The 21,920-nt window shown below is 38.7% G+C and overlaps 1 protein-coding gene across 2 annotated transcripts in view; it reads right to left on the bottom strand.

Annotated features, from left to right (window-relative positions):
• Window positions 1-21,672, bottom strand: part of KITLG (KIT ligand) — a 55,915-nt gene extending 34,243 nt beyond the window's left edge. For both annotated transcript variants that reach the window (XM_065656189.1, XM_065656198.1), the window contains exon 1: window positions 21,519-21,672. In XM_065656189.1, coding sequence (XP_065512261.1) covers window positions 21,519-21,533 — 15 coding nt within the window. In that variant the 5' untranslated portion in view covers window positions 21,534-21,672. The remainder of the gene's footprint in view (window positions 1-21,518) is intronic.
• Window positions 21,673-21,920: the final 248 nt, after the last annotated feature.

Below are 21,920 nucleotides of genomic sequence, written 5' to 3'. Positions count from 1 at the left end.
GCAGCAGCACTCTCCAAATAAAACCAGAACTCTGATGCATCTTGTCAGTTTTCATACTTCTGGATCTAAAGAAACCCCACACATGAAGCTTAAAATCACTACGCATTTTATAATTATGCAAATCAACAAGAACACATTTTTTTCCTATGTAAATAATGGGATTTTAAAGCATAGTAATTTTTTATAACTGCTATTAAAAACAAATGCTTTATAATCTTTGAGAAGGTTTGAGGTTTTTCTTGCTTATTCGTTCCCTGTCTCATCCAACAGGAACTGAAAATCTGCAATAGACTGCTAGTTTCAACATGCCTATTATCCAAAATCTTTTAATTATTTGCACTTACAAAATATTTATATTACACATGCCTACAGGCACATTGTATGTAAGAACTGTTCAGATCAAAGAGCTAAGCTATTTTTGTGTTATTTACTAATGACCAAACCTGCTGTTTGAGCAAAACTTGTATAGACTGAATTAAATCAAGGACAGAACAAAAGGGAACGTTAAACAACAGCTTTATAAATAGAGATTCCAGTTTTACACTTTACTAAGCATAAATGAATGTTACCCACACAACACTTGTAACAGATTTCCATGTGTAATTACTTCTAAGCTAAAATGGCACTTTCAAAGCTGCCACAGGATTTAATCACACATCATCTACTAGCATTAAATTGAAGATATGTGGCAGGCAGGAGGCAGACCTGTATACCACAGGGCCTCTTCCTATTTTTGACTCAAAAGTTATTCAATTGTTTTTGTACTCTGAAATCTCTTAAATACTGAATATTTAAGTTGATTTTGTGAAAGGGTGGAAAGTAATGATTAGACTGGAAAGGATAATTCAGATCAAAGGCTTACAGTATACACTTTTGATTTTTCTGCAAATGATTTTTATTATTGCCTATATGCCATAATCTATAATTTCGGTTAACTGCATTTTAGAGGCTTAGCTAGTGATCCAGAGTGTTCTTTCAGTTCTTTCAGAGCGTTCTTTCAGTTGTAAATCAACAACTTTTGCATATATGTTCTTCATTTATGATCTGGAGTGTTGACAAAAGCTACTGAATGAGTGCTTTAGTGACTTTTTTACAGTATGCTATCAAAGATATCGAGTCATGCTGGTTAATGTTCATCTAATTCCTTAAGTGGAAAGCAGCAAGGGGAATACCACATTGCTAAATAAGACAAACATTGGAAAGTCTGGATATTTCCAAATATCTGTTTGTTCTGCTAACAATTCTAATCATAAGTAGGGAGAAATCATCCACAAAAAAAAAAAAGGCAAATAATAAAATGCAAAAAAACCTATTTAAGCACAGGGAGATGTAGTAACTACACAGATGAATGGATTCTTCATTATAAAATTACTTGCATTCAGAGCATGTTAGCCACAGAATTTTTCAGTCCAGTTTCTTGAATAAATCATCCAGTTAACCACAACCAAGCCACGGCTGCAGTAGGGTTAGCTGACAATGTGGAATAACATTTACCCTGGGCCAGGCTTCCCAAATTTATTTTTCACTTCTCCTAGTGCTGAGGTAGGAACATCTCTCAATATTGGCTCCTCAGGCAGTGTTTGCATGCTGCTTTGCAGAGTCACATCTTCTGAACTTCTGCCATAGACAACATTGGCTAGTCAGTCTGGGATAGCTAACAGTGTTCATACTTATGCCTTACAAAGCTTTTTGTAAGAAGATTCAGAGAAAAAGAAAATAGCAAGAAAAGATCTTGCTACTTTTTTTTAACCACAAAGCATCCAGAAGCATAAAAGCACAATAATTATTTCATATGTCTACTAATCTATTTAGATATTTTGTTGTGATCAAGATAATTAAAGTCATGGAAGGATTGTCTTTAACCAATTAAGAAATTCACCATCAGCGTGGAATTATCTTCAACTGAAAGAAGAGCATTTATACAGAATGTAATCCAATTCCCATTTTCATGGTATTCAGTGATACTTTCACCTGTGCCAATGACAGCATTAAATTTAATAGTCTAAATGGCTGTGCCTAAACACTGCTTAAATGCTAAATATTGCTCCAACCCCAAAAGAGCGAGTTAGGTGTGGAAAAAAAGTCACCCACACATGACCATCTAGTTCTGGAAGCAGTGAAGTACTTTGGCAAGCACAACTGGAACTGGAAAGGTTCCTACATGCTCTCAGGTACCCTGGAGATAACTTCAGTGTAGCTGGAGTAAACATTGCATGATCCCTGAATAACACATAGCTGAAGCATTAAGTCCAGTGTACACCCATCCCCGTCCTTCAAAAAATATGCACTGGTCTCACCAAATATAATAGCCTAACGACCAGGGTACTCACTAATGAGTGACAGACCAAGGTTAAATTTCCTCTAACCAAGGTAATTCCAACTCATGGGAGTTGGGATCTGTTCCTCTGACATCTCCCTTGTAATTACCACCAGAGGCACTTTCCCACCTATGATGGCTTCCTAGCCAGAAGGGGCAAAATGGGGGTACACTGGTACTCCCAAACCTTATTTTCCAGAACATTTATGCATTTTACACTGGCAGGCCATTACATAGGAAAAAAAAAAAAAAGACAGTTCGCTGCACAGGCATCAGAACGTTTATGTGTATCCTCGCCTCGCACATGCTCCTCCATCTGGGCGCCCTAACTTCTGGGAAGCTCCCCAGTCAACATGTGAGTTTTCTTGAATAACCTTTTGGCAGCCCATTGAACAAAACAGAGGCTAACTCCAGCTCAGTGAGTTACCCTGCTAGGGTGAGACACCTAAAAAAATCTTTGGATCACGCCCTACAAGCTTTGTTAAGATTACAAAAAGCAGATGCATACTTTTCTAGTGACTGATACTATTCTTCATTTTTTTAAACAATGATGTGTAGTAGGGAGAATTATGATAAAAGTAAACAAAATTCATCAGGGAGTATCAGAGTGATTTATTTAGATTCTGATTTAAACACAGACTACAGAAATGCTGGTCACTTATTTCAGACTAAGTTTTGGAGTACTTTAGACATGAAATATTTGAACATATATTCAGTTATTTATGAAGTGCAGAATACTCTTATACCCACTTCTGCATATAATATCTAAAACAAATAATATCAGGGTACTTCATGGGATAAGGGGGAAGGAAATTAATGAGTTCTTGTTACAAACATAAGCAGGGAAAGGTGCCGTTGCCCCCTAAATTCAAAGGAGTTCAACAGGCAACCTGCTTTCACAGCTGTTTGATCTTTTTGTGACATTATATATTTGCCTTTCCGTGATGTTTCCAACCATAAAACCTCTTCCACCTAACCTTTGTACACTCACTTTCTTGGGGAGTACTTATGGAATGCCTAATGACAACTGACAAGAAGAGGATTTTTCAGCTAATTTTCCATTTAGTGGCAGAATGCTAAAGTGGCACTTGCTGGACTCCACCAGCCACATGTGCAAAGGAAAAGACAACTGCTATATCCAGATGCTTACAGACCTTGTTTCCTTCTAAGGTACACTGTTAATGAATCAGAAATAACTCTGTTCAGGTCAATGGATAAAAATAGTTCCAAATCTGTTAAATGCTAATGCAGAACTACTTATTCTTCACTACTTTTTCTTCATCTGGAAGGAGAAACCATTCTCTAGTTCTGCCAAGTTATGCACATCTTTTTCCTGAGACAGACAAATTCAAGATAACGGTCTTACTGTGCTGAGAAAGTGATGAATCACGCTATTCTTTCCCACCATCCAGATCCTGGGCAAACTAGGAAGCTGCTTAGACTATATGCCAACTTCATTTCATACAACCTCAGGCCAATTACTATCATCCTCTACTCCTTCCAGCTCTCTTTCACAGATGCAGAAGCAGCAGGCTGCTCCAGCCAATGTGCTTCTGTTGTACTTAGCAAGGTGCAACCACACTCCTGCTGTGTTTCAGCTGTAACCAAGATGAACACAATAAGCAAGAAGTGTAAATTGATACAGTTTGCCTTGGAAATCAATGTAATCCACGTATTTTGCAATTATGTTCAGTAAACTACGAAACAGTGTTTTTTAATGTGTAAATTAATATATTTATCTGCCATCCCTGTAAGGATACCAATGCAAAATATTTGGCTGTTATAAAAATGTTGGCTTTGTCTCTTTAAAAATGTTATCCATTCCATAATATATTTTGTCCACTCTTTAATCTCCCTTGACAATCAGGGATTCAGGCAGTTTCCATGTGTCCTGGATGACAGTCAGTTTGTTTAGTTCCCAAACACTGGGAAGTGAAGTTACCAAGAGACAGGTAATTATATATGGATGTTGCCTCCAGACCTTGTGGTAATGGTGTCAAAACAAATATTTACTGATTAGCATCCATCAGGTGCCATTCTAGTTCTGCACAGAACCAGCAGTTTTATGGACAAAAATGTCTCAATAGGAAAAAAGATTAAATTGGAAAAAAACACAAACAAACAAACGCCCGCTCACACAAAAACAACCAACAAAACCAAACAAAACCACAAACAAATAAACAAACAACCCCCCCACATATTTTGAAAGAAGTCTTCCTGTTAAATCATAATCAGAGATTATGAGGACCTACAAAGGTCTTCATAGGTCTTTTTAGGACATAAGTACTGGCAAGAGTTATTTTTTCCCCCTCCTTGTAAGGTTCCATTACAATCACCCAGGACATTTTTCTATACCACTTTAGAGTGATAGAGATCAATATTTACTTCTTCTGTTAACGGAGACACTGAGAGCCAAAATATCTACACAATCAAAACAGAAATAAGTAGAAAATCAGACTTGAGTTGACTCAACAAAACCTTCCACAAGCTCTGAAGAGGAAGTTGCCTTTTTTTTTTTTTCCCCCTCCTGAGCACTTATGAAAGTTTTCTAGCATAAATCCAAAGGCATTTTTAAGTAACTGAAAGGGAAAGGCAAAGTAAGATACAAGATTCTCTTGGTAGGGAAGACAAGATTTTCACACTGTATGGAGGTGGATAATTTGACTTCCTCAGGGAATGAAAAGTCATTCTCTTAAGTAAAATACTTAATTCAAGATCAGTTTTAAAAATGTATTTCAGATGTCCTGCTTGTTTGCCAAGTTTGTGCAAAAAATCCACTATCTTGAATATTCCTTTGAATTATAATGAAAATCTATACAGAGCCACACTTTTTAATCTTAGACCTTCAAGAAACAGTAAAGAAAATGGAATAAGAGTTCTTACAGAAACTTTGTATTGGATCTTTATTTCTTACCATCTGCTACAAAGTGCATGGAATTTGGGCTGGGAGAACTATTATACTGAAAATTTAAAAAAAAAAAAAAATCAAGAACAGCAAAAACATCAGCTATTTTGATACTTGGCATACAATGAAACTCAGGTACATGATGAAAATGTCTCTGTCCTCCCTAGTATTTCATTTGTAGTATGAAGTAAAATAGGTTAAGTGCATTCTTACTCTTTCATGCACATCAACTTTCCTAGAAAGTAAACTATATTATAAATGTTAATAGTTTTCAGTTCACACTTGAGCATCTGGAAAGAGAACATCAGGAAAAAGAAATTCTTATACAAAATTTAAAAGTTTTTATGCATGTTTCTCTCTTTTATTTTTTTTTCCTCCAATCCTTTTATACTTTCTTGTATAACCAGATGATGATTTTTGAAATGTAAATCACAGACTGGTCAACTTGGTCTTAAAGCAAACACACGTCCACAGAAAGATATTGTTCTGTTTCTGAACTCTGAATTTATTTAATAATATCCCTGATAGGCCCTGTATTTTTTACAGGGATGCAAATTCAGAACTAATTTTGCTGACCTGCTCAATATGACAGATCTAATTACAAAAATATAATTGCTGAACACAGACTAAACCTAGATGCCAGTACAGCCAAGATTAAGAGTGTTTCATCCACCTACCTTAATTGTATTACATCCTTACAATTATGAACTTAGGTGTGATTAAAGAACACTATTTGGATCTCTCAGGTATGCCAACACCAGTATAAACTTTGACAGCACGGAAGAACGATGTTTTTCACATCAGTATTGTACTATATATCATGAGACTATTCATTTCCTGACTTCTTATAGCAGCTGTCTACATTGCTGGTCTACAAGAGCACTCAGGATAAGGTGAGAAACAGAGGTTCCATGAATTATGTGGTTTACATCATGATAAAGATCATGGCAATGAGGTCCAGCAGCTTTCCTCAGTCTCTCTGCCATTGTGAAGATCTCATGACCAACATCACACAAATGTGGTACTCTGCAGTCCATCCAGAAAAGCTCTGGCATCATCTGCTAGTAATGCAAATGGTATCAGCACCTGAATTCCAACATACAGCGCTAGGTGTAGGCAGTCCTCCTCAAAAGGCAATCAAAAAACTGGTATTCTTAGAGCACAAATCTCTTGACTGATTTGCCCCATTCCACAGCAGATATCAGTCTTCAAAGCCAATGTGGACTTCAGGTAACTCCTGGGATAAGTAGGCTTCAGATAACAGTTCAGTTATACCCCACTCCTTTGATGTCACAGGTAGCTTAGATATGTAATAGGACTGGATATAACCAAACAGAAATAGCGTAGGAGTAAAGTGGGAGTGAACGGAATAAATCATAGAATCATAGAATCATTTAAGTTGGAAAAATCCTTAAGATCATCAAGTCCAACCATAAAACTAATGCTGCCAAGTCCACCACTAAACCGTGTCCTTATATGCCACATCTACACATCTTTTTAATACTTCCAGGGACGGTTATTCAACCACTTCCCTGGGCAGTCTGTTCCAATGCTTGACAATCCTTTCCGTGAAGAATTTTTTCTTACTATCCAATACAAACCTTCCCTGGTACAACTTGAGGCCATTTCCTCTCATCCTGTCATTTGCTACTTGGGAGAAGAGACCAACACCCTCCATGCTACAACCTCCTTTCAGGTAGTTGTAGACAGCGATCAGGTCTCCCCTCAGCCTCCTTTTCTCCAGGCTGAACAGCCCCAGTTCCCTCAGCTGCTCCTCATAAGACTTGTGCTCCAGGCCCTTCACAAGCTTCATTGCTTTTCTCTGAACTCTCTCCAGCACCTCAATGTCTTTCTTGTGAGGGGCCCAAAACTGAACACAATATTTGAGGTGAATCTTGGGAAATCGTTCCAGTTCTTCACTGTTCCAATGGTTAAAAGCCTTCTTGCACTGTCCAGTTTAAGTGTACTGATAGCAGTTTATATCAATGTGTTCTCATGGCAACACTGCTCCTTTGCTTATGCAGTTATACTCCCATCTTTCCAGTTTGTTCTCTTGATGTATTTATGGAGATCAGTCCTACAATCCGAATCTTCTTTATGCCTAATTAAAAAGCCCATCTGACTTCCAGTGCCACACAGAAGCAATAAAAACTCAAAACCCCATGGAAAATAAAGCAAGCATTCCCTTTCTCTTACCTCTTCTCAGATTAGAAACTGCATTTATTTACTCTCTATGGTACCTTAGTTTCACAGGCTCTGCTCTTCAGCAAATGTAAATAGAGGATTACCCCAACTCTTACTGAGCCTTGTTGCAGATATTACAACAGATGCATTATCCAGCCAGGTGGTTGTTTCTGAAGAGGAGCAAACAACTTAAAATCAAAGTCATGCAACTTTTAAGTAGCATTGTTCCTCATTAGTTAGAGCGGTTTATCCCATTTATGCCAGTAATAGCTGACATAAAAGGTATTCCCAATTTACTCACACAAAAGCTGGCTTCTCTGGATATATTCCAGAAAACAGCATCTGCATCAATTTAAAAAGGCTTGGAACAGGAAATTTAGGTGCACCAGAACTGATAAGTTTTCACACAAGATGAAAACTTGACACCAAAGCCAGGAGCTGCAGGGTTTTTTTGTTTTGTTTTTGGTTTTTGTTTTGTTTTTGTTTTTTGTTGTTGTTGTTTGTTTGTTGTTTTGTTTTGTTTTGTTTTTTGCCAAGCCTTTGGTCAAAGTTTTCAACACTAACTACAACACTGATGAAAGAGTCACTCTGCTCTTCAGCTGCTTTTCATCTTGGATCTTTTGGGAAATACTTAAAGGATGTTTTAGGTTCACTTCCATCATCAGTAGTGACACCTCAAATTTTGAACATAAGTAATAAAACCTGTTACTCATTCTTTCAGAATTCAAAAGATTCTTTAATAAGCAGTATTCTAAACCTATATGATTACCTTGGAGCATGTAACAGGGATGAAAAACATTCTTCACATAGAGCTCTACTGCAGGATGAAAAAGTGTCATCAGTGCAGAGCTCAGCTGCAAAAATGGGGCCAAGTCATGGTCTTCCATAGTGAAGCTTGACTTTCTGGCCCTTTGGTCTACTTTCATTTAATTGAGAAATTTACTATATTGGACATAATGTCTATAAATTATGTGCCTGTATACCCATTAATGATTCAGAAATGTGGCTTTATGGATTTAACACGAGCGTGTTCTACAAGCATGTTATGTACAAAACACTAAGTCAATAAAAGACCTAGTATGTGCCATAAGTGAATATGCAGAGGAGAATTTAGCACTGTTTAGTTTGCTAGAAACAGTGTAAGTTTTAAAACAAATACATAAAACTTTCCACACTATGTTCTATCTCCAACAAAACACGTTGTTAGGCAATGAAGGTGGCTTCTGGCCCCATAAACAGCCAATGCAGACGTTTTAATAATAATCTGTAGTCAATTTTTACAAAAACTGCAGGAGGTTTTGGGAAGAGAATTTGTCAGAGGAAAAGATTAAAAAAACCCCAAGCTATTTAAAAGAAGAAAAAAAAAAGAAAGAAGGAAAAATGAAACCTGCATCTCCTGGTCATCTCCTGGCTTTGGTGCCAAGTTTTCATCTTCCTTTATCAGGAGATCCAGGAAAAACCCTGAGGACTTTGGGCATGTTGAACTGATTTGTCACAATAAAAATACTACTGTTCTTTGTTCATTTACATAGCATTTCTTGATACAGTAGTGAGCTAACCAGGAAGTCTCCTGCAATATTTCCCGTGAAATGTGTGAGTTTAAACCTTACCATTCAAAAACTTTGAGCATATGACTGCACATTTGTCAATAACAAAACGAAGTTCCAATGAGCCCATCAGAAACAACATGGCCAGGCTTACATTCTCCCTGTACCTATTTCAAACTATTCATTTGTAAGATTTCAGTAGGTTGTTCAGAATGCTGTACTTCTTTTTATCACTGTACCTGACAAGCTGAGCTGCACGTATTAGTAGCGCACCAAGAAATGTGAGAAACACGCTGTTTTATCTCAGCTCTTTCCAAATAACACAGAGTAAACCAAAACCAAATTTAAATCATTTTCTGACTGGAAAAAAAACCAACAACTTTTTAAATTCCAGATCCTGATTTCAACTCAGTTCTCTCATATGTATTCATGCAATCTACCCAGTAAATAATTTTACCTTCAGAAAATGCTCTAAGCTCAGCATTTAATTTCCTACATCATTTGAATCAGACATTTTCCCATACATTCTCAGAACCAAACTGAACAATATAGCTTTAAGGTAATGATCTGTGAAAGAATAACACAATCTTATATTTACACTGTTATTGAAATATAAGTACATTAAAAACAAATCTATATTTTTTGTGACAATAATATTTATCCAAAGGAGTATACTCATGGATGAGATTAATCTCAAATGCCTTGAAGTTAAAGCTTGTGAGACTGCAGACAAATCAGGTAACTGGCACATCAAATTAGAAACTAATCTTCAAAACATTTAAGTATGCTTGCAAGACAACGTAAGCACTGGGCAGGCAATAAGCCATTTACCTCAGCAAGCTGGAATTACAAATACATTACGCCTTGTCTTAAAGTAATTAAGTTGGTATATTAGTAGGAACAAATCAGCAACATTTTTTTAAGTTTTTGACCTAAATTGAAAAATTTTCATATATCAAAAATACCTAAGAGATATTACTATTCCAACTGCACATCTTTTTACCACAGAAAATGAACATCAGTTCCTTTTTCAAGATTTACTAAAATGCATTGTGCCACTGTTAATTTTAAAAGTTCTTTCTGAAATTATTTTCATGAGACATATGCACTATTTATTTTTTTTAGAGAAAGCAAATTGCCAGAATGGCCATTTTAGGAATTTGAAGCAATGTATAAGGTTGTTTCAGGACAATGTAAGTTGAAGATGGCAAAAATGGGATGGGACTGATCAAAATGTTTCCTACAACATAAAAAGCCAGCGACTGCATTACTGCGTCAGAAACTCAAGGATACTTTGAATACCTGTGCACCCCTAAAAGGGGAAGACATACTTTAAGTGCCTTTTCTTGTTGATACTGAAATACTGTAAAGAGCATCTTTCAGGGATGGTCCATTGAAACTCCACTGTCTTTCAATGGCTAGGGCTATGCAACGTGTCAGCATTGCATAAAATCTTGTGGGTTCTCACCATTCATACTCACATGGTAAAATAAAGATCTTTCAGTATCTCTCAGCTGTCATTACTTTCATATGTAATTGGAGTTCAGCTACAATTTATTTCAAAGGATTTTCCTTTTTTCAAAACTAAAGGCTGAATTGTTACAGATGGTAATTTTGGCAGATGGTTGTGTATGAAACTGAGTTTATAATTAGGCCAAATCTGACTTGTGCAATTAAGGCAATGAAGATTTGGAAAATAAGAAGTGTCAGATTGGTACATGATCAGTCTGGTAGCCACAGAAAACTGAAGAAGCCTGATCACTCACACTTACAGAATATATTGCCTATTTGAAAATTTCTCCCTAATTGCATGAATTAGAAGATAAGCAACCTTTCATGCTCAGAGCATAAACTAAAGTAACCATGGCTTTTTACCTACTTAAGTGTATAATCCTTTTTTCTTCAGTCGAGGTTAATGAGATGGTCTGAAGCAACCTAACAGCTCCCTGCTGCTGAGAGAAGCTCTCAGCATCTCCTCCTCTGCAGCTTCCCTGCTCTGACATTCACCCGACCCCTCCGCAAGTGAGTAAATTCACAGCCAGTGACAAGCCAATTCAGCTCAGAGACAGAAAACTAATCCCCGAGGAATGAGTGGAGGAGGAGAAGAGACATGCAAGGATGAGAAGACTAGGACTACCCCTTTTGGTGGAAGTGACCTCTTGGGCTCACTCTGACATTTATCAAGCTGAATTTCAAGCCATATTATATCTAGTGTCAAAAAGCTTTCCAGACTGCTAATTGTGTGTGAAGGTAGCACTGCCCGTTTTAGCATCTTCTGACTTTCAATTGTGTTAAGTATTTCTTTGCTCTTGTACCAAGAAAAAATGAGTAATGTCCAGTAATCTTTCTCACTACTACTTCTTATGTACCACTATACAGATCTCTCAGTAGTTTCTTGCCCTCAGCTTTCAGTCCCCTTTCATATGCATTGTTTCCGTATAATGTTTTTCCCTATTTTAGGATCACCATTGCTCTTATATTCTTTTTTTCTGATGGGGCAACCAGGACTTTTTTTCAGGATGGCTGACTATCATCATCATAAAAGCATTCTCCTTTTACACTTCTCTTCCTGCTCCTACTGCATCTCAATATGTTGGTTGATTTGTTCTAGCACAGGTGAAATATAGGGATTTTTTTCACCCATTTTTCCTGACCAAGTATTGCTACAGGAATATTTTAAAAGAGCTTGTAAAAAGTTTGTACAAACTGATGAAAACTGTTCTTATTAATGTAGTTACAATTAGTTCAAAACATTCCTTCCAAAATGCAGCCCCCTTGCACTTCGACACAATGAACTCCACTTGCCACCATGCCATCTGTTCTTTTATCTTCTCTAAACCTTTACAAAGTTCCTCGGAATCTCTTTTAGTTTCAATTAACCTGAGTAATTTATGTAGCTTGCACATGTTGTCATCAATCTGTGAACCCTCTTACCAGATTGAACTATACGAGGTTGCTGACAATTCGAGAACGTTACCTCTTAGGTTTTTGCCATGTTATAATTTAATGGCTTACCCCTACATTTTGCTTTCTGTCCCTAAGGGAGATACAATATGGGTCTACCCGGTTTTTTTAGGCTTTTTTTTTTTTAATCTTAAAGCTAAATAAGTAATTTCAACATTTTGTCTTTATTCACCCATTTTGAAGCACAAAGAATTTTAGTACATTGAAAGCATTTGTGTTGCAGGAGCTGGGCTTTTCTACTCCTTTCATTCAACTCTATTAATGCAATGTTCCCATCTTCTTCCACTGACTGGTTTAAATACAGCAAGATCTGCTGACAATGCAACAATAGAGGCAAGCTGTTAAGAAAAATTCTTTTTTAAACTCTGGGCATATTCATTAACTCTAAAGACAATAATTAGGAGTTAATGAGTGAAGAGTTACTATATATTTAAGAAAAAGAAGGGAACACCATGATCAGCTATTTTTACCAAGTTATGAACGCCTTGCCTTTCCCGTAAAATTAACCTGAGTCATAATTTATATCTTGCCCCAAACTTTAAACCTGTCCACACGAACTGTCATTCTAATGTCCTGGTGGTTTGTAGCTGGCATTAGGTTTTTTGATTTTATTTTTTATCGTTTGGTTTTTATTTCGATTGGGATTTGTAGAGGCTGGCGACTACAAACTCCACCAAAGTGTTTCTAGCGCTTCAGTGTTGCCCCACAATTCCCCTGTGTTTCCAGGAAGAACAGGCACATTCCCATGATCTACATCAACGTGCAAGTGCCCTCAGCTTAGAACAAAGAGGCACAGCTAACTCCGTTGTCACAGAATTGTGACCACGGAATTAATACAAATGTCATTCAAATGCTGCCTCAATGTTTTCGCTTGAGTTATGGTAACTAGAGAGAACTGTAAATACCTAAACTTAAACCTGAAGCTCCACTTGTGGCTTTCCTTAAAAACTGCAGAAATTGTGGGGTAAGCATACTGAAAGAACATGTTGAGTCAGACAGTTTGCAGCTCGGTATGACTGTGGAGATGCAGATACAACTGGAAGAAAAATAATCTGAGGAAAAAAGCTCCCAAAATCTGTACTATTTTGGAGAAATATAGATGTCTATTAAATAGAGGTGCCTATAAAATATAATTCTAAAGACACAAGTAATACAGTACTTTGAATTCAGTTAATAAATGATATGAAATATTTGGTATACTCACAAGATTTACAACAATGAGACAGAACACAACCCTTTGGAAAAACAACTACTTTACCTGAGTTTTACTGATGATTTTTCACAGAGGGCACTTATAAAAAATGCAGTTGTAGATTTTGTGCAGAGCGTTTGCTTCCTATAGAGCTTTACATATGGTCAAAAATATCAGTGTGGATTACAAAGAACCACAGTTGTCAGTAGTCAAACTACCCTTCTGATATATGTTCAGCAGCATCCTTGTTATAGACGTGCTGATAGAGAAACTCAAGCAAATATTGACAAAATATAATATGACTTCTTACGTGATTTAGGCACGTAATTCTCACAAGTTTCCTAGGACTACTCTTCTTAAAGAAGACGCTTGGCCTATCATGAAATTTCTTTGGCTTCCATAATTAATCTTACAGAAAATATATCCCAGATTAGTGCAAATCTCCTCAGACTATATACTTTTCAATGTTTACACTCTGAAACTCCTATAAGGCTAGTTAGGTATTTTCATAAGTGACGCAGTTTCTTAGCAAGTTTACTTAAGTGATACTTGTCAACTCGTGCAGTAAAAAAAATTCTCCCTAGTTTTGTAGGAATTGTGCCATTTATTCTGAAATAAGTAATGGAGTACGTATGTTAAGAAAAATAATCTGTCATAGTGAATAAAGCCAAAAAGCACATCATAGTTTGACAATTAGCACTTTAAACAGGTACAAATTCAACAGTAACTGAAACAATGTTATTGGATGCAAAGCAAAAGGGGCTTGTTTCAAAAGAAAGAAACCAGTAGGCTAAAATCAGATTAACTTCACATATGCATCAGACTGTTTGCAAATGTCGACAACATTCTGTTACAGTGGGAATGACCAAAAGTACTGGCAAATGTCTAGCTGATCACTAAAACCTGTGTGTGAGAAGAGATTCTTAAAAATGTGCTGAGAAGAAAGAGAAGAAAGACAGGAAATTCGCTCCAGTTGATTTAAAGAATGTTTTAAGCCAGATTTTTTTAAAGGCCAAATGAAAACACTGAATCAGATATTTCTAATGTGGTTATGTGACAAAGCTGAGATACAGGAGAATGTAGTAACAATTTCTAAAAGGATTTCCTTTGGTGTCAATAAGTAGATGAGCTTTTTTTTGGGAAAAAAAAAAAGGCAAGCAAGGATTTTCTTAATATATTAAGAAAATTACTGATGTTACAGAGAAAAAGGTATTGTTGCTTCTAGAAATGGCAGGCCAGTATTTCAGAGGACTCTTCATATTAATAGCTTATGAGTGCCGTCATATAAATAAACAACATATTCCACAGAACAGTGGATTCATCCTAATTCTGAACTGCTTCGTTTTTACAGACAAGATGAAATACAGTAAAACCAGTTTATTCAGATGATTAATATTTGAAGTGGGTCTCAAAAAGATGTACAGACTACTATAAAACCATATAAAACATTCACCAGAGATAAAGCCTACACTGTGTGAAAGGAAACAGGATGGTGACAGAGACACCTTCAGTATTTTGGCTACCAGAAGTACTGAAGTTGTATTGTCAGAGGTGAGGATGCTGATTTAAACACAACAGAGGCCAGGAAAGGTGCACAAATAAGTGAGGGTAGCACTGTGAGTTTACTGTCTGAATAGGGAGAGGAGAGAAAAACTTGAAGAATGAACAATCATTTTTCAATGTGGGCTTGAGATGTGAAGACAGAAAAAAAAAAAATCCAGAAATTTTGGTCACAGACATGGAGGCAACAAAATCTTCCAACATCCCTAGCAGAAGAAAATTGGTGGGGGATTATGAACACCACCTTGCTTGGAAATGGAGTCTATTTTTTAAAAATAGCAAGATTTTCACTCGATTTAGTAGCCTGAAAAGAGGGCTTTCACTGCCCAGCTTTACACTATTAGAGGAACAAATACTGAAGAAATTTATCAAAACAGTTTGGAACAGACTATGATTATGGCCAGGATTTTTAAAGGACATGGATTTAGAGAATGCATGGCAAATCTAGGGCACATTCTTTGCCAGGGATTATAATACAGAAGATCAAAGCATCCTCAGTGACAGTATTTAAACTTATGGTTTATAAATAAGGTTCATATTTCCTTGAAAATAAAGAATGCAATACTCATCAGAACCATTTAAACCGGTGTAAAATACAGCATTGATAGTTTTTGCTATTAGAATAGAAATGCAGTCCACACATTGCAGAACCACAGTAATTTGAAAAATACAGCAATTACAAATATTGGAGATATATTTTCCCCTCTTTTCTAATATAACCACTAAAAAGCTCTGTTTATTCAGGAATAATTTTTTTAATCCAAACGAAAGAGGGTGCCAAGCAGTGTTATACAAGCTTCCTAAATTCATTTGGCTGACTAATGTTCTTATTCCTGCATGCTTCGAAGTAGTCAAAGAAAAACAAATCTCAAGAAGAACTGACATTCAGATCTATATCAGCTTAAAGACATAATGCATAATATTGTCTGCTTGCCATTTAATGCAAAAGACAAATTTTGCTGAGTTCACTTAATAACAAGTAAATGGAGGCTGGAAATTAGAGGGCTGGAACTCAGGACTTTACAATAAAACATGAGCATCTTTAAATTTCAATGTTCCTAAATTTCTAAGCACTTCTTTTCATTTAGCAAATTACTTTGCATATGTGCAGCCTATTATTAATTTAAATGTATCATGACTAACTCCTTAACTGCCTTACTTCAGTCAGACCACAAAAGTCAGCACCTTGATATCCTGCTCCCATTTTAAACACAATTATGGAATCTCCTTAAACGGAGAGGAATTTTTTGAATCAATGCTCAGGTAAATTCTTTTAGATTAGCCTTTTTCTGTCTGGATTGAATCAAGGTTGTTCACAAACCCAGAGGTAATCTCACCCTCCTGCGACAGGCCAGACTAAACCTGCAGGCTTTAGAGAACATCAGTCTGAGCTGAAGTGTGCAACTCACCTCTGCCCGGGCCCCAAGGCTTCCAGCACACCCTCCTCTCTTACTTCCCAGCTCTGCTGCCCAATGCCAGTGAGATGCCAGTGAAGGTGGAAGAGCACAGAGATACCCATCCTGACTCTTAGAAATTCTTCACTGGAACACTAAAAAATACCATGTGAAAGGCTGTTATACAGGTGCCAAATCACACATGGGAGAAAACGCAGCTCTCAAGGCTTGGGCTAAGTAGGATCTCAATGGTTATTCCTGAACCTGGTTTTCTCCGGCCACTAGGTTTTGCAGCAAAAAAGGAAGAAAAATAAAAATAAGCAAATACTGCAGTCCCTGCATGCTTACAAGTGCTCATTAACAGAAGTGAAGGTTTGGGCCTGGCAGGTATCTGAAAGGGGTGTCTACAGCAGACCTGCTTGAGAGATCATCCCAGGAGTATTGACCACTGTTAACTAGTGGTCAACTATTGGCCCTGCAGAGGGGGACCCTGCAGTCACCCTCCCCTGGCTTGCACCACCTGGTCTCACTTCTAGCATTGCTTCAAGTGGTGATGGAATAGCTGGAGGTTTGGGACTTAGACAGTTTGTAAAACAGTGTGCTCCAAAGCACAGCTTCAAAGCAGCTGGTACCATAAGGACCTTCTTCAAGCAATACCTGCAGTGACATCTTAGACCTGATGCTATTTTTGCCTTGCACCCAAACTTAAGTCTGCTCCATACAGCAACAATAACACAAAAATTGTACAAAGCAGAAAATTCCTAATCAGATTTAAAATGGTTATTGCATCCATCTACCTCATATAATTTAAACATTATTCAAACAGCAACAAAAACCAATCATTCGCCTAGTGGTTATTAGATAATAATAGAAAATGAGATGATCATTTATTTCCTACCTCATTGTGATCCAAAGTGTTAATTAATTTGAACTCTTAAACTGGCTTTTATTTAGATGTACAGTAGAAATAATATCTTCATTAGAATATCTACTTTCATTGACCTCAGATATTATGAGTGCTACCAGCTTTAATCAAATGAAATACTTAAAATTACCTTTGTTCTCTCTGCTAGTAACTATAGCATATTTTCTACTTTCATTCTCATATTAATAATGTCTGATACAATTTCCATTTATCAATAACTAAAATCATCCAGCAAAGAAACCTGTATTTTACATGCTTCCTGCAGTCAGTTATTTCAGCACTGGTAATATTTACAAACGTTGGTATTGCGGCTTTATGCAATGCAAATGCAGGCCAATCAACAAAAATAAAGAGGAGCGCCACCCTTCTCCACTCACCTTACATTTGTCCATCTCCTTTTTCCACAAGTGCACAATTAAAAAAAAAAAAACGAAACAGACCAAAAAAACAAGTGGATTTGCAGTGTGATTAAAAGGCTGACTAACCTCAGGTTTGGCTTACCAAAGACCAGGGCAAGAACAAACACTTTCGTTTTCATCTGTCAGCTCCCACACCACTCAAATGGAATTGCGTAGGGAGATTTTTCCTGCCTTGCTTCAAATAAATGGGTGTTGTGTTTACATACTGCATACTGAGCATTGCCCACCCGAAGCCAAGGGCTGCATCTTGCCAACTCTTAACTTTTGTACAATATGGCGATTACATGAGCCAGCATACCATTAAGCCGCATAACAAAACTTGGAGAATGGCACTGTCAGCTTGCAGAACTGTACCTGAACAACTGACATGCAGTGCACGAAAGGAGAAACCAGATTTCAGTACGACGGCAGAACTGGGTCAGAAGCATACTGGGTTAGCGGCCTCAGTTTAAACTACAAAGCCAAGTGCCACACAGTTCATGGAGATAAAAACTTACAGGCACCCAATACAAGCAGGCAGAGAAAAAAATAATAAAAAGATCACTAAACACACCTTCAAAATACTCCCCCACCCTAGAGTCTTCCAGGTCATCTGCTGTTTATTTTCCATATAACACTTTATTCCAGGACATTCATTCCAGCTGCAGCACTTGAAAACTGGCCTCCCTAAGCAGAGTCAAAACCAAGGGAAAACACGAGACCTTAGTCCACTGCTCATTGTGAATAGCACAACATCTTTCTGGCTCCAGCAAATTCTCTTTTTCTGTCTGATGAGCAGCAGATCTATACCTACTGTGAGCTCCAAATGTCTTCCAGTACTTAGTGTTCATTTTTTTTTGCAGCATGAGCAAGAAACATTGGAGATCAGAGCTCACTATCTCCCCTAAAATAATGACTCTGCAAGCTTGTAGCAAGGTATCAGATATCTACTTTGTGTTTCTGATTTTGCCTGCCAATATGAGACTGGAACTGGCAATTTGTGTACTAATTCTTTTTCCAGGTACCATTCTATAATAATTTCTCCAGAGGCTCCCATTTCAGGGACACAAACATACTACAGATGGGACAACCTAAGAAGGTCCTTTAACTACCAGCAATAATGCACACATTCGGAGGTAAAAAGCTGAGCTGAGATCTAAGACCCTTCTAATACTGCAGTTTCTAAGAGGCTGTGCATCTAACCCACTGCTGAAGATCAAGTGCCTGTACCAAGTATCTGTGATACCTTAACATCAGCAACCTTCTGAGCTAGCCCCATGGGTGACCCCTCCTTGCGGCGTATTTCTTAGGAACTTAATCCTGTTTAGACTGTCTTCAAATCAAACAAAGAACAAGCAAATAAAAAATCTGCTACATGTTTTTGCAAGATTGTATCACACTAGCACCAAGGCTGTCCAACATGAGTGATATTTTATTTCTTGTTATATTAGCATGCAAAATGACATAAACTCACTTCTCATAACAGTTTTAATTACTAAGTATATAAACCTGCAAATCCTCTCATAAAAGTAATCCTTCAATAAGATTAATTCATTGAAAAAGGATTTGTATGACTGGACCCTCAATGCTTAATCACATTTTCAAAGGCATTTTACTTAAAAAAATATATCCAGGAGGTCTTAGTACATTTAAAACAAGGGATTATATATTTATCAAACTGTATAGTTTCAGAAACAATCCTTCTAGGACTGACACTGTTGGAGAACATGCTTCTGCAGCTCCTGTGGTTTCTCAGGTTAAGACTGATTTAAATAAACTGACCAACCTGCTCACTTTGAGTTTAATGTTCAGCCTGACGCTTCTCTTTCAGCACTTCCATTGCACTGATGTATGACTCAGCTACCTTCAGCTGCACTAGTTATATATTATCCCTGTGTAACATTACCTCAAACAACAAAATCCCCGATTTAGTTTAAGCACTATCCAGGTATTACTGTTTTCAAGGCTCAATGATGTAGTTGTTCTCACTCTCTGTACTATGTCTATTGCAGAATATTTTATTTAAGAAATGTAAACTTCTTTCCTGGCTTCCCAATCCTGTTCTTCACACTATGCCAGTTACCAGACTAGACAAGGGCAAAAGTAGCCACATGAGAGCATAAAGACAAAAATGTACTTGAAGGTGCTGGGTGCCTCAATGCACTGAAGTCCTCCTTGTATCCACTTCGCTTGCTCTCTCTTTGCACAATGGTCTTCACGGTTTTAATGCAAAGTCTTTCTCGAAGTATCTCCTGCTCTGATCCCCTTGGAATGATTAATGGTTTGGTATCACATTTGTTTGCTAATCCTTAAAATGAAGGAAACAATCCTTTGGAGAGCTAGGAGTCTGTCACTATCTCCAAAAAGCAGGAAGCATAACTGCTTGAAGGCTGACAGATGCTTCAACACCATGACAAGAAGCTGTTCCACAGGCTACAGCTCATAAGCCCCTGAGTCAAGCCATATGGTCCTGAATGCCAGGACTGCCTGTCTTTCCCAGTTTATTGGGAGAGAGGGATTATTCCTGCTTTGCTCTGAATTTGCAGAACTGTTCTGTTGGTTTTAGAAGTTTACAGTTTGTATGAAATAAAATCCTTGACCACTTGCACTCATAAATCCTCATTTGTTTGCTGAACAGTTTTTTCTTCTCTGAAGAAACAGCCCTACATATATGATTGCATTGGCTAGTATAATGTGTTGTGACTTTATTGCTATCCACTCTGATATCAAATGAATGCATACAACTAAGCTCACATAAATATGGCTCTTACACTTTAACAGACGCTTCCCAGCTAATAATCTATTCAGCATATTTGACCGAGTTTGTACTTAGGGTCTGAATCAACGGCTTTGAGGTACAAAGCATCTTTAGTCATCTAAAGAGAATAACAGCAAGAGATATATGCTGTTAGAATTCGGAACTGATCATTTAAGATAATACCTCACTGTACTTCAGCATCACAAAAATTGTCTCCAAGTTATAACTCCTTAAGCATGGGTACATCCTCCAGTACTTTGGCCAGCTGAGATTTAAATACTTCAAAAAGCGAATATTTCTAATTCCTGACATCTCTTGAAAAACTACTTAACTGCCCAAAAGGCTTCAGTAAGGTCTTTCCCTTCTTCTTATAATATAGTTTATGTCTTTTCCAATGACCATATGCTGAAGTGTCTTCAGGCTACTGGTGTGTGGACGACACAGCAAATTGCCAAGAAATAGACAAAGGCAATAAGAATCTTGCTTCTAACCAAAAAGTGTAGGCAAAGGCAAAAGCCCTCAGTGCAGGACCAGCGGTGTGTCCATGCACTGTTCTTTCCCAGAGCTCAATCTCGGCACTGAGTAGCCCCTGGCTCTCACTGAGGTCAGCCAGGATGGAGGGTACCGACACCTTGCAAAGTCGAGCCTTAAACTTTTTCTCTGTGGAGTTTCCCTGAGCTGCTTCTTGTTACGAGATAATTTTTACACTCGTGTCTGTCCCCATCCTTCCTTTTTTTTTTTTTTTTTTTTTTCTTTTTAATGGGCAATGCAGCGATTGCAATCTCTACAGAACTTGGAGAAATAAAGGCAGGGACCCCCCACAACAGTGCAGCGGGGGTCTTCACGGCGGGGTGAGGGAGGGCGAGGGGCGGCACACCGGGGGCTGCCCGCAACACCGACCGGGAGCCGCACGCCGGAGCGGCTTGAATGGAGCCACTGAGCACAGCAGCCGCGGCACTGCTGCCTCCGATTATTTCATGTTTTCGCACTCAGTTCGTTAGTGTAACACAGGCAACTGATTTATTGAGGCAATTACTCCAAGTGCCTTCTGTGATCTCCCACGGCTCAGCCGCTGATCCGACCGCTTCCTGCAACTTTTCCACGGGCTGCGGGCGCCGAAGGCAAGACCGTGCGGTAATATTTGTAAAATTTGTCACCTCCCGGGCCGCCTGAGAGCTACCGCCCCCCGCGGACACCCCCACGGACGCGGGTTCGCACTCCCCGCCCGGCGGCTGCCCCGACCCCAGCAGCGCCCCGGTCCGCAGCGGACCTTCCCCGCCGGCGAGCCGCGGTCCAGCGCTGCCCGGCAGGTCGGACCGATCGCCCCCCGCAGCGCCCGGCCGCCCCTCGCCCCCGCCGCCCGGCCTCACTCACTTGTGCCTTCTTCATAAGGAACGGCAGCGCTGCAGTCCAGCCCAGCCGGCCGTGTGCAAACTCCCTTCAGAGGAACTGTAGCTCCAGCATAATGCAGCAGCGGATAGTCCACGCATTGGGGTTGCCCACGGCGAGCCCCGCGCTGCCTCTGCCTGCCCCGCTTCCCCCGCCGCCGCCCCGCTGCGCCCCTCTCCCCGCGGCGTGAGCGCCCGCACTGACTGGAACCACAACCGGCCCCCGGCCAGATCTTTTATATCTCCGATCTGCCTCCAGCAGCGGCGGCGGCAGCAGCAGCCCTTGCAAGACACGCCTTTCCCCTCCCTTCCTCCCTCCCTCCCTCTTGGAGGACCGGGAGCCCAGGCAGACTCTGCAGGGAGGGGGAAACCCGAGTAAAGTTGGGGA

The sequence above is a fragment of the Caloenas nicobarica genome, chromosome 1 (genome assembly GCF_036013445.1).
Source record: "Caloenas nicobarica isolate bCalNic1 chromosome 1, bCalNic1.hap1, whole genome shotgun sequence".
Classification (NCBI taxonomy): domain Eukaryota; kingdom Metazoa; phylum Chordata; class Aves; order Columbiformes; family Columbidae; genus Caloenas; species Caloenas nicobarica.
Note: the sequence above shows the minus strand (reverse complement) of the source record. Positions and strands in the feature narration are given on the sequence as shown.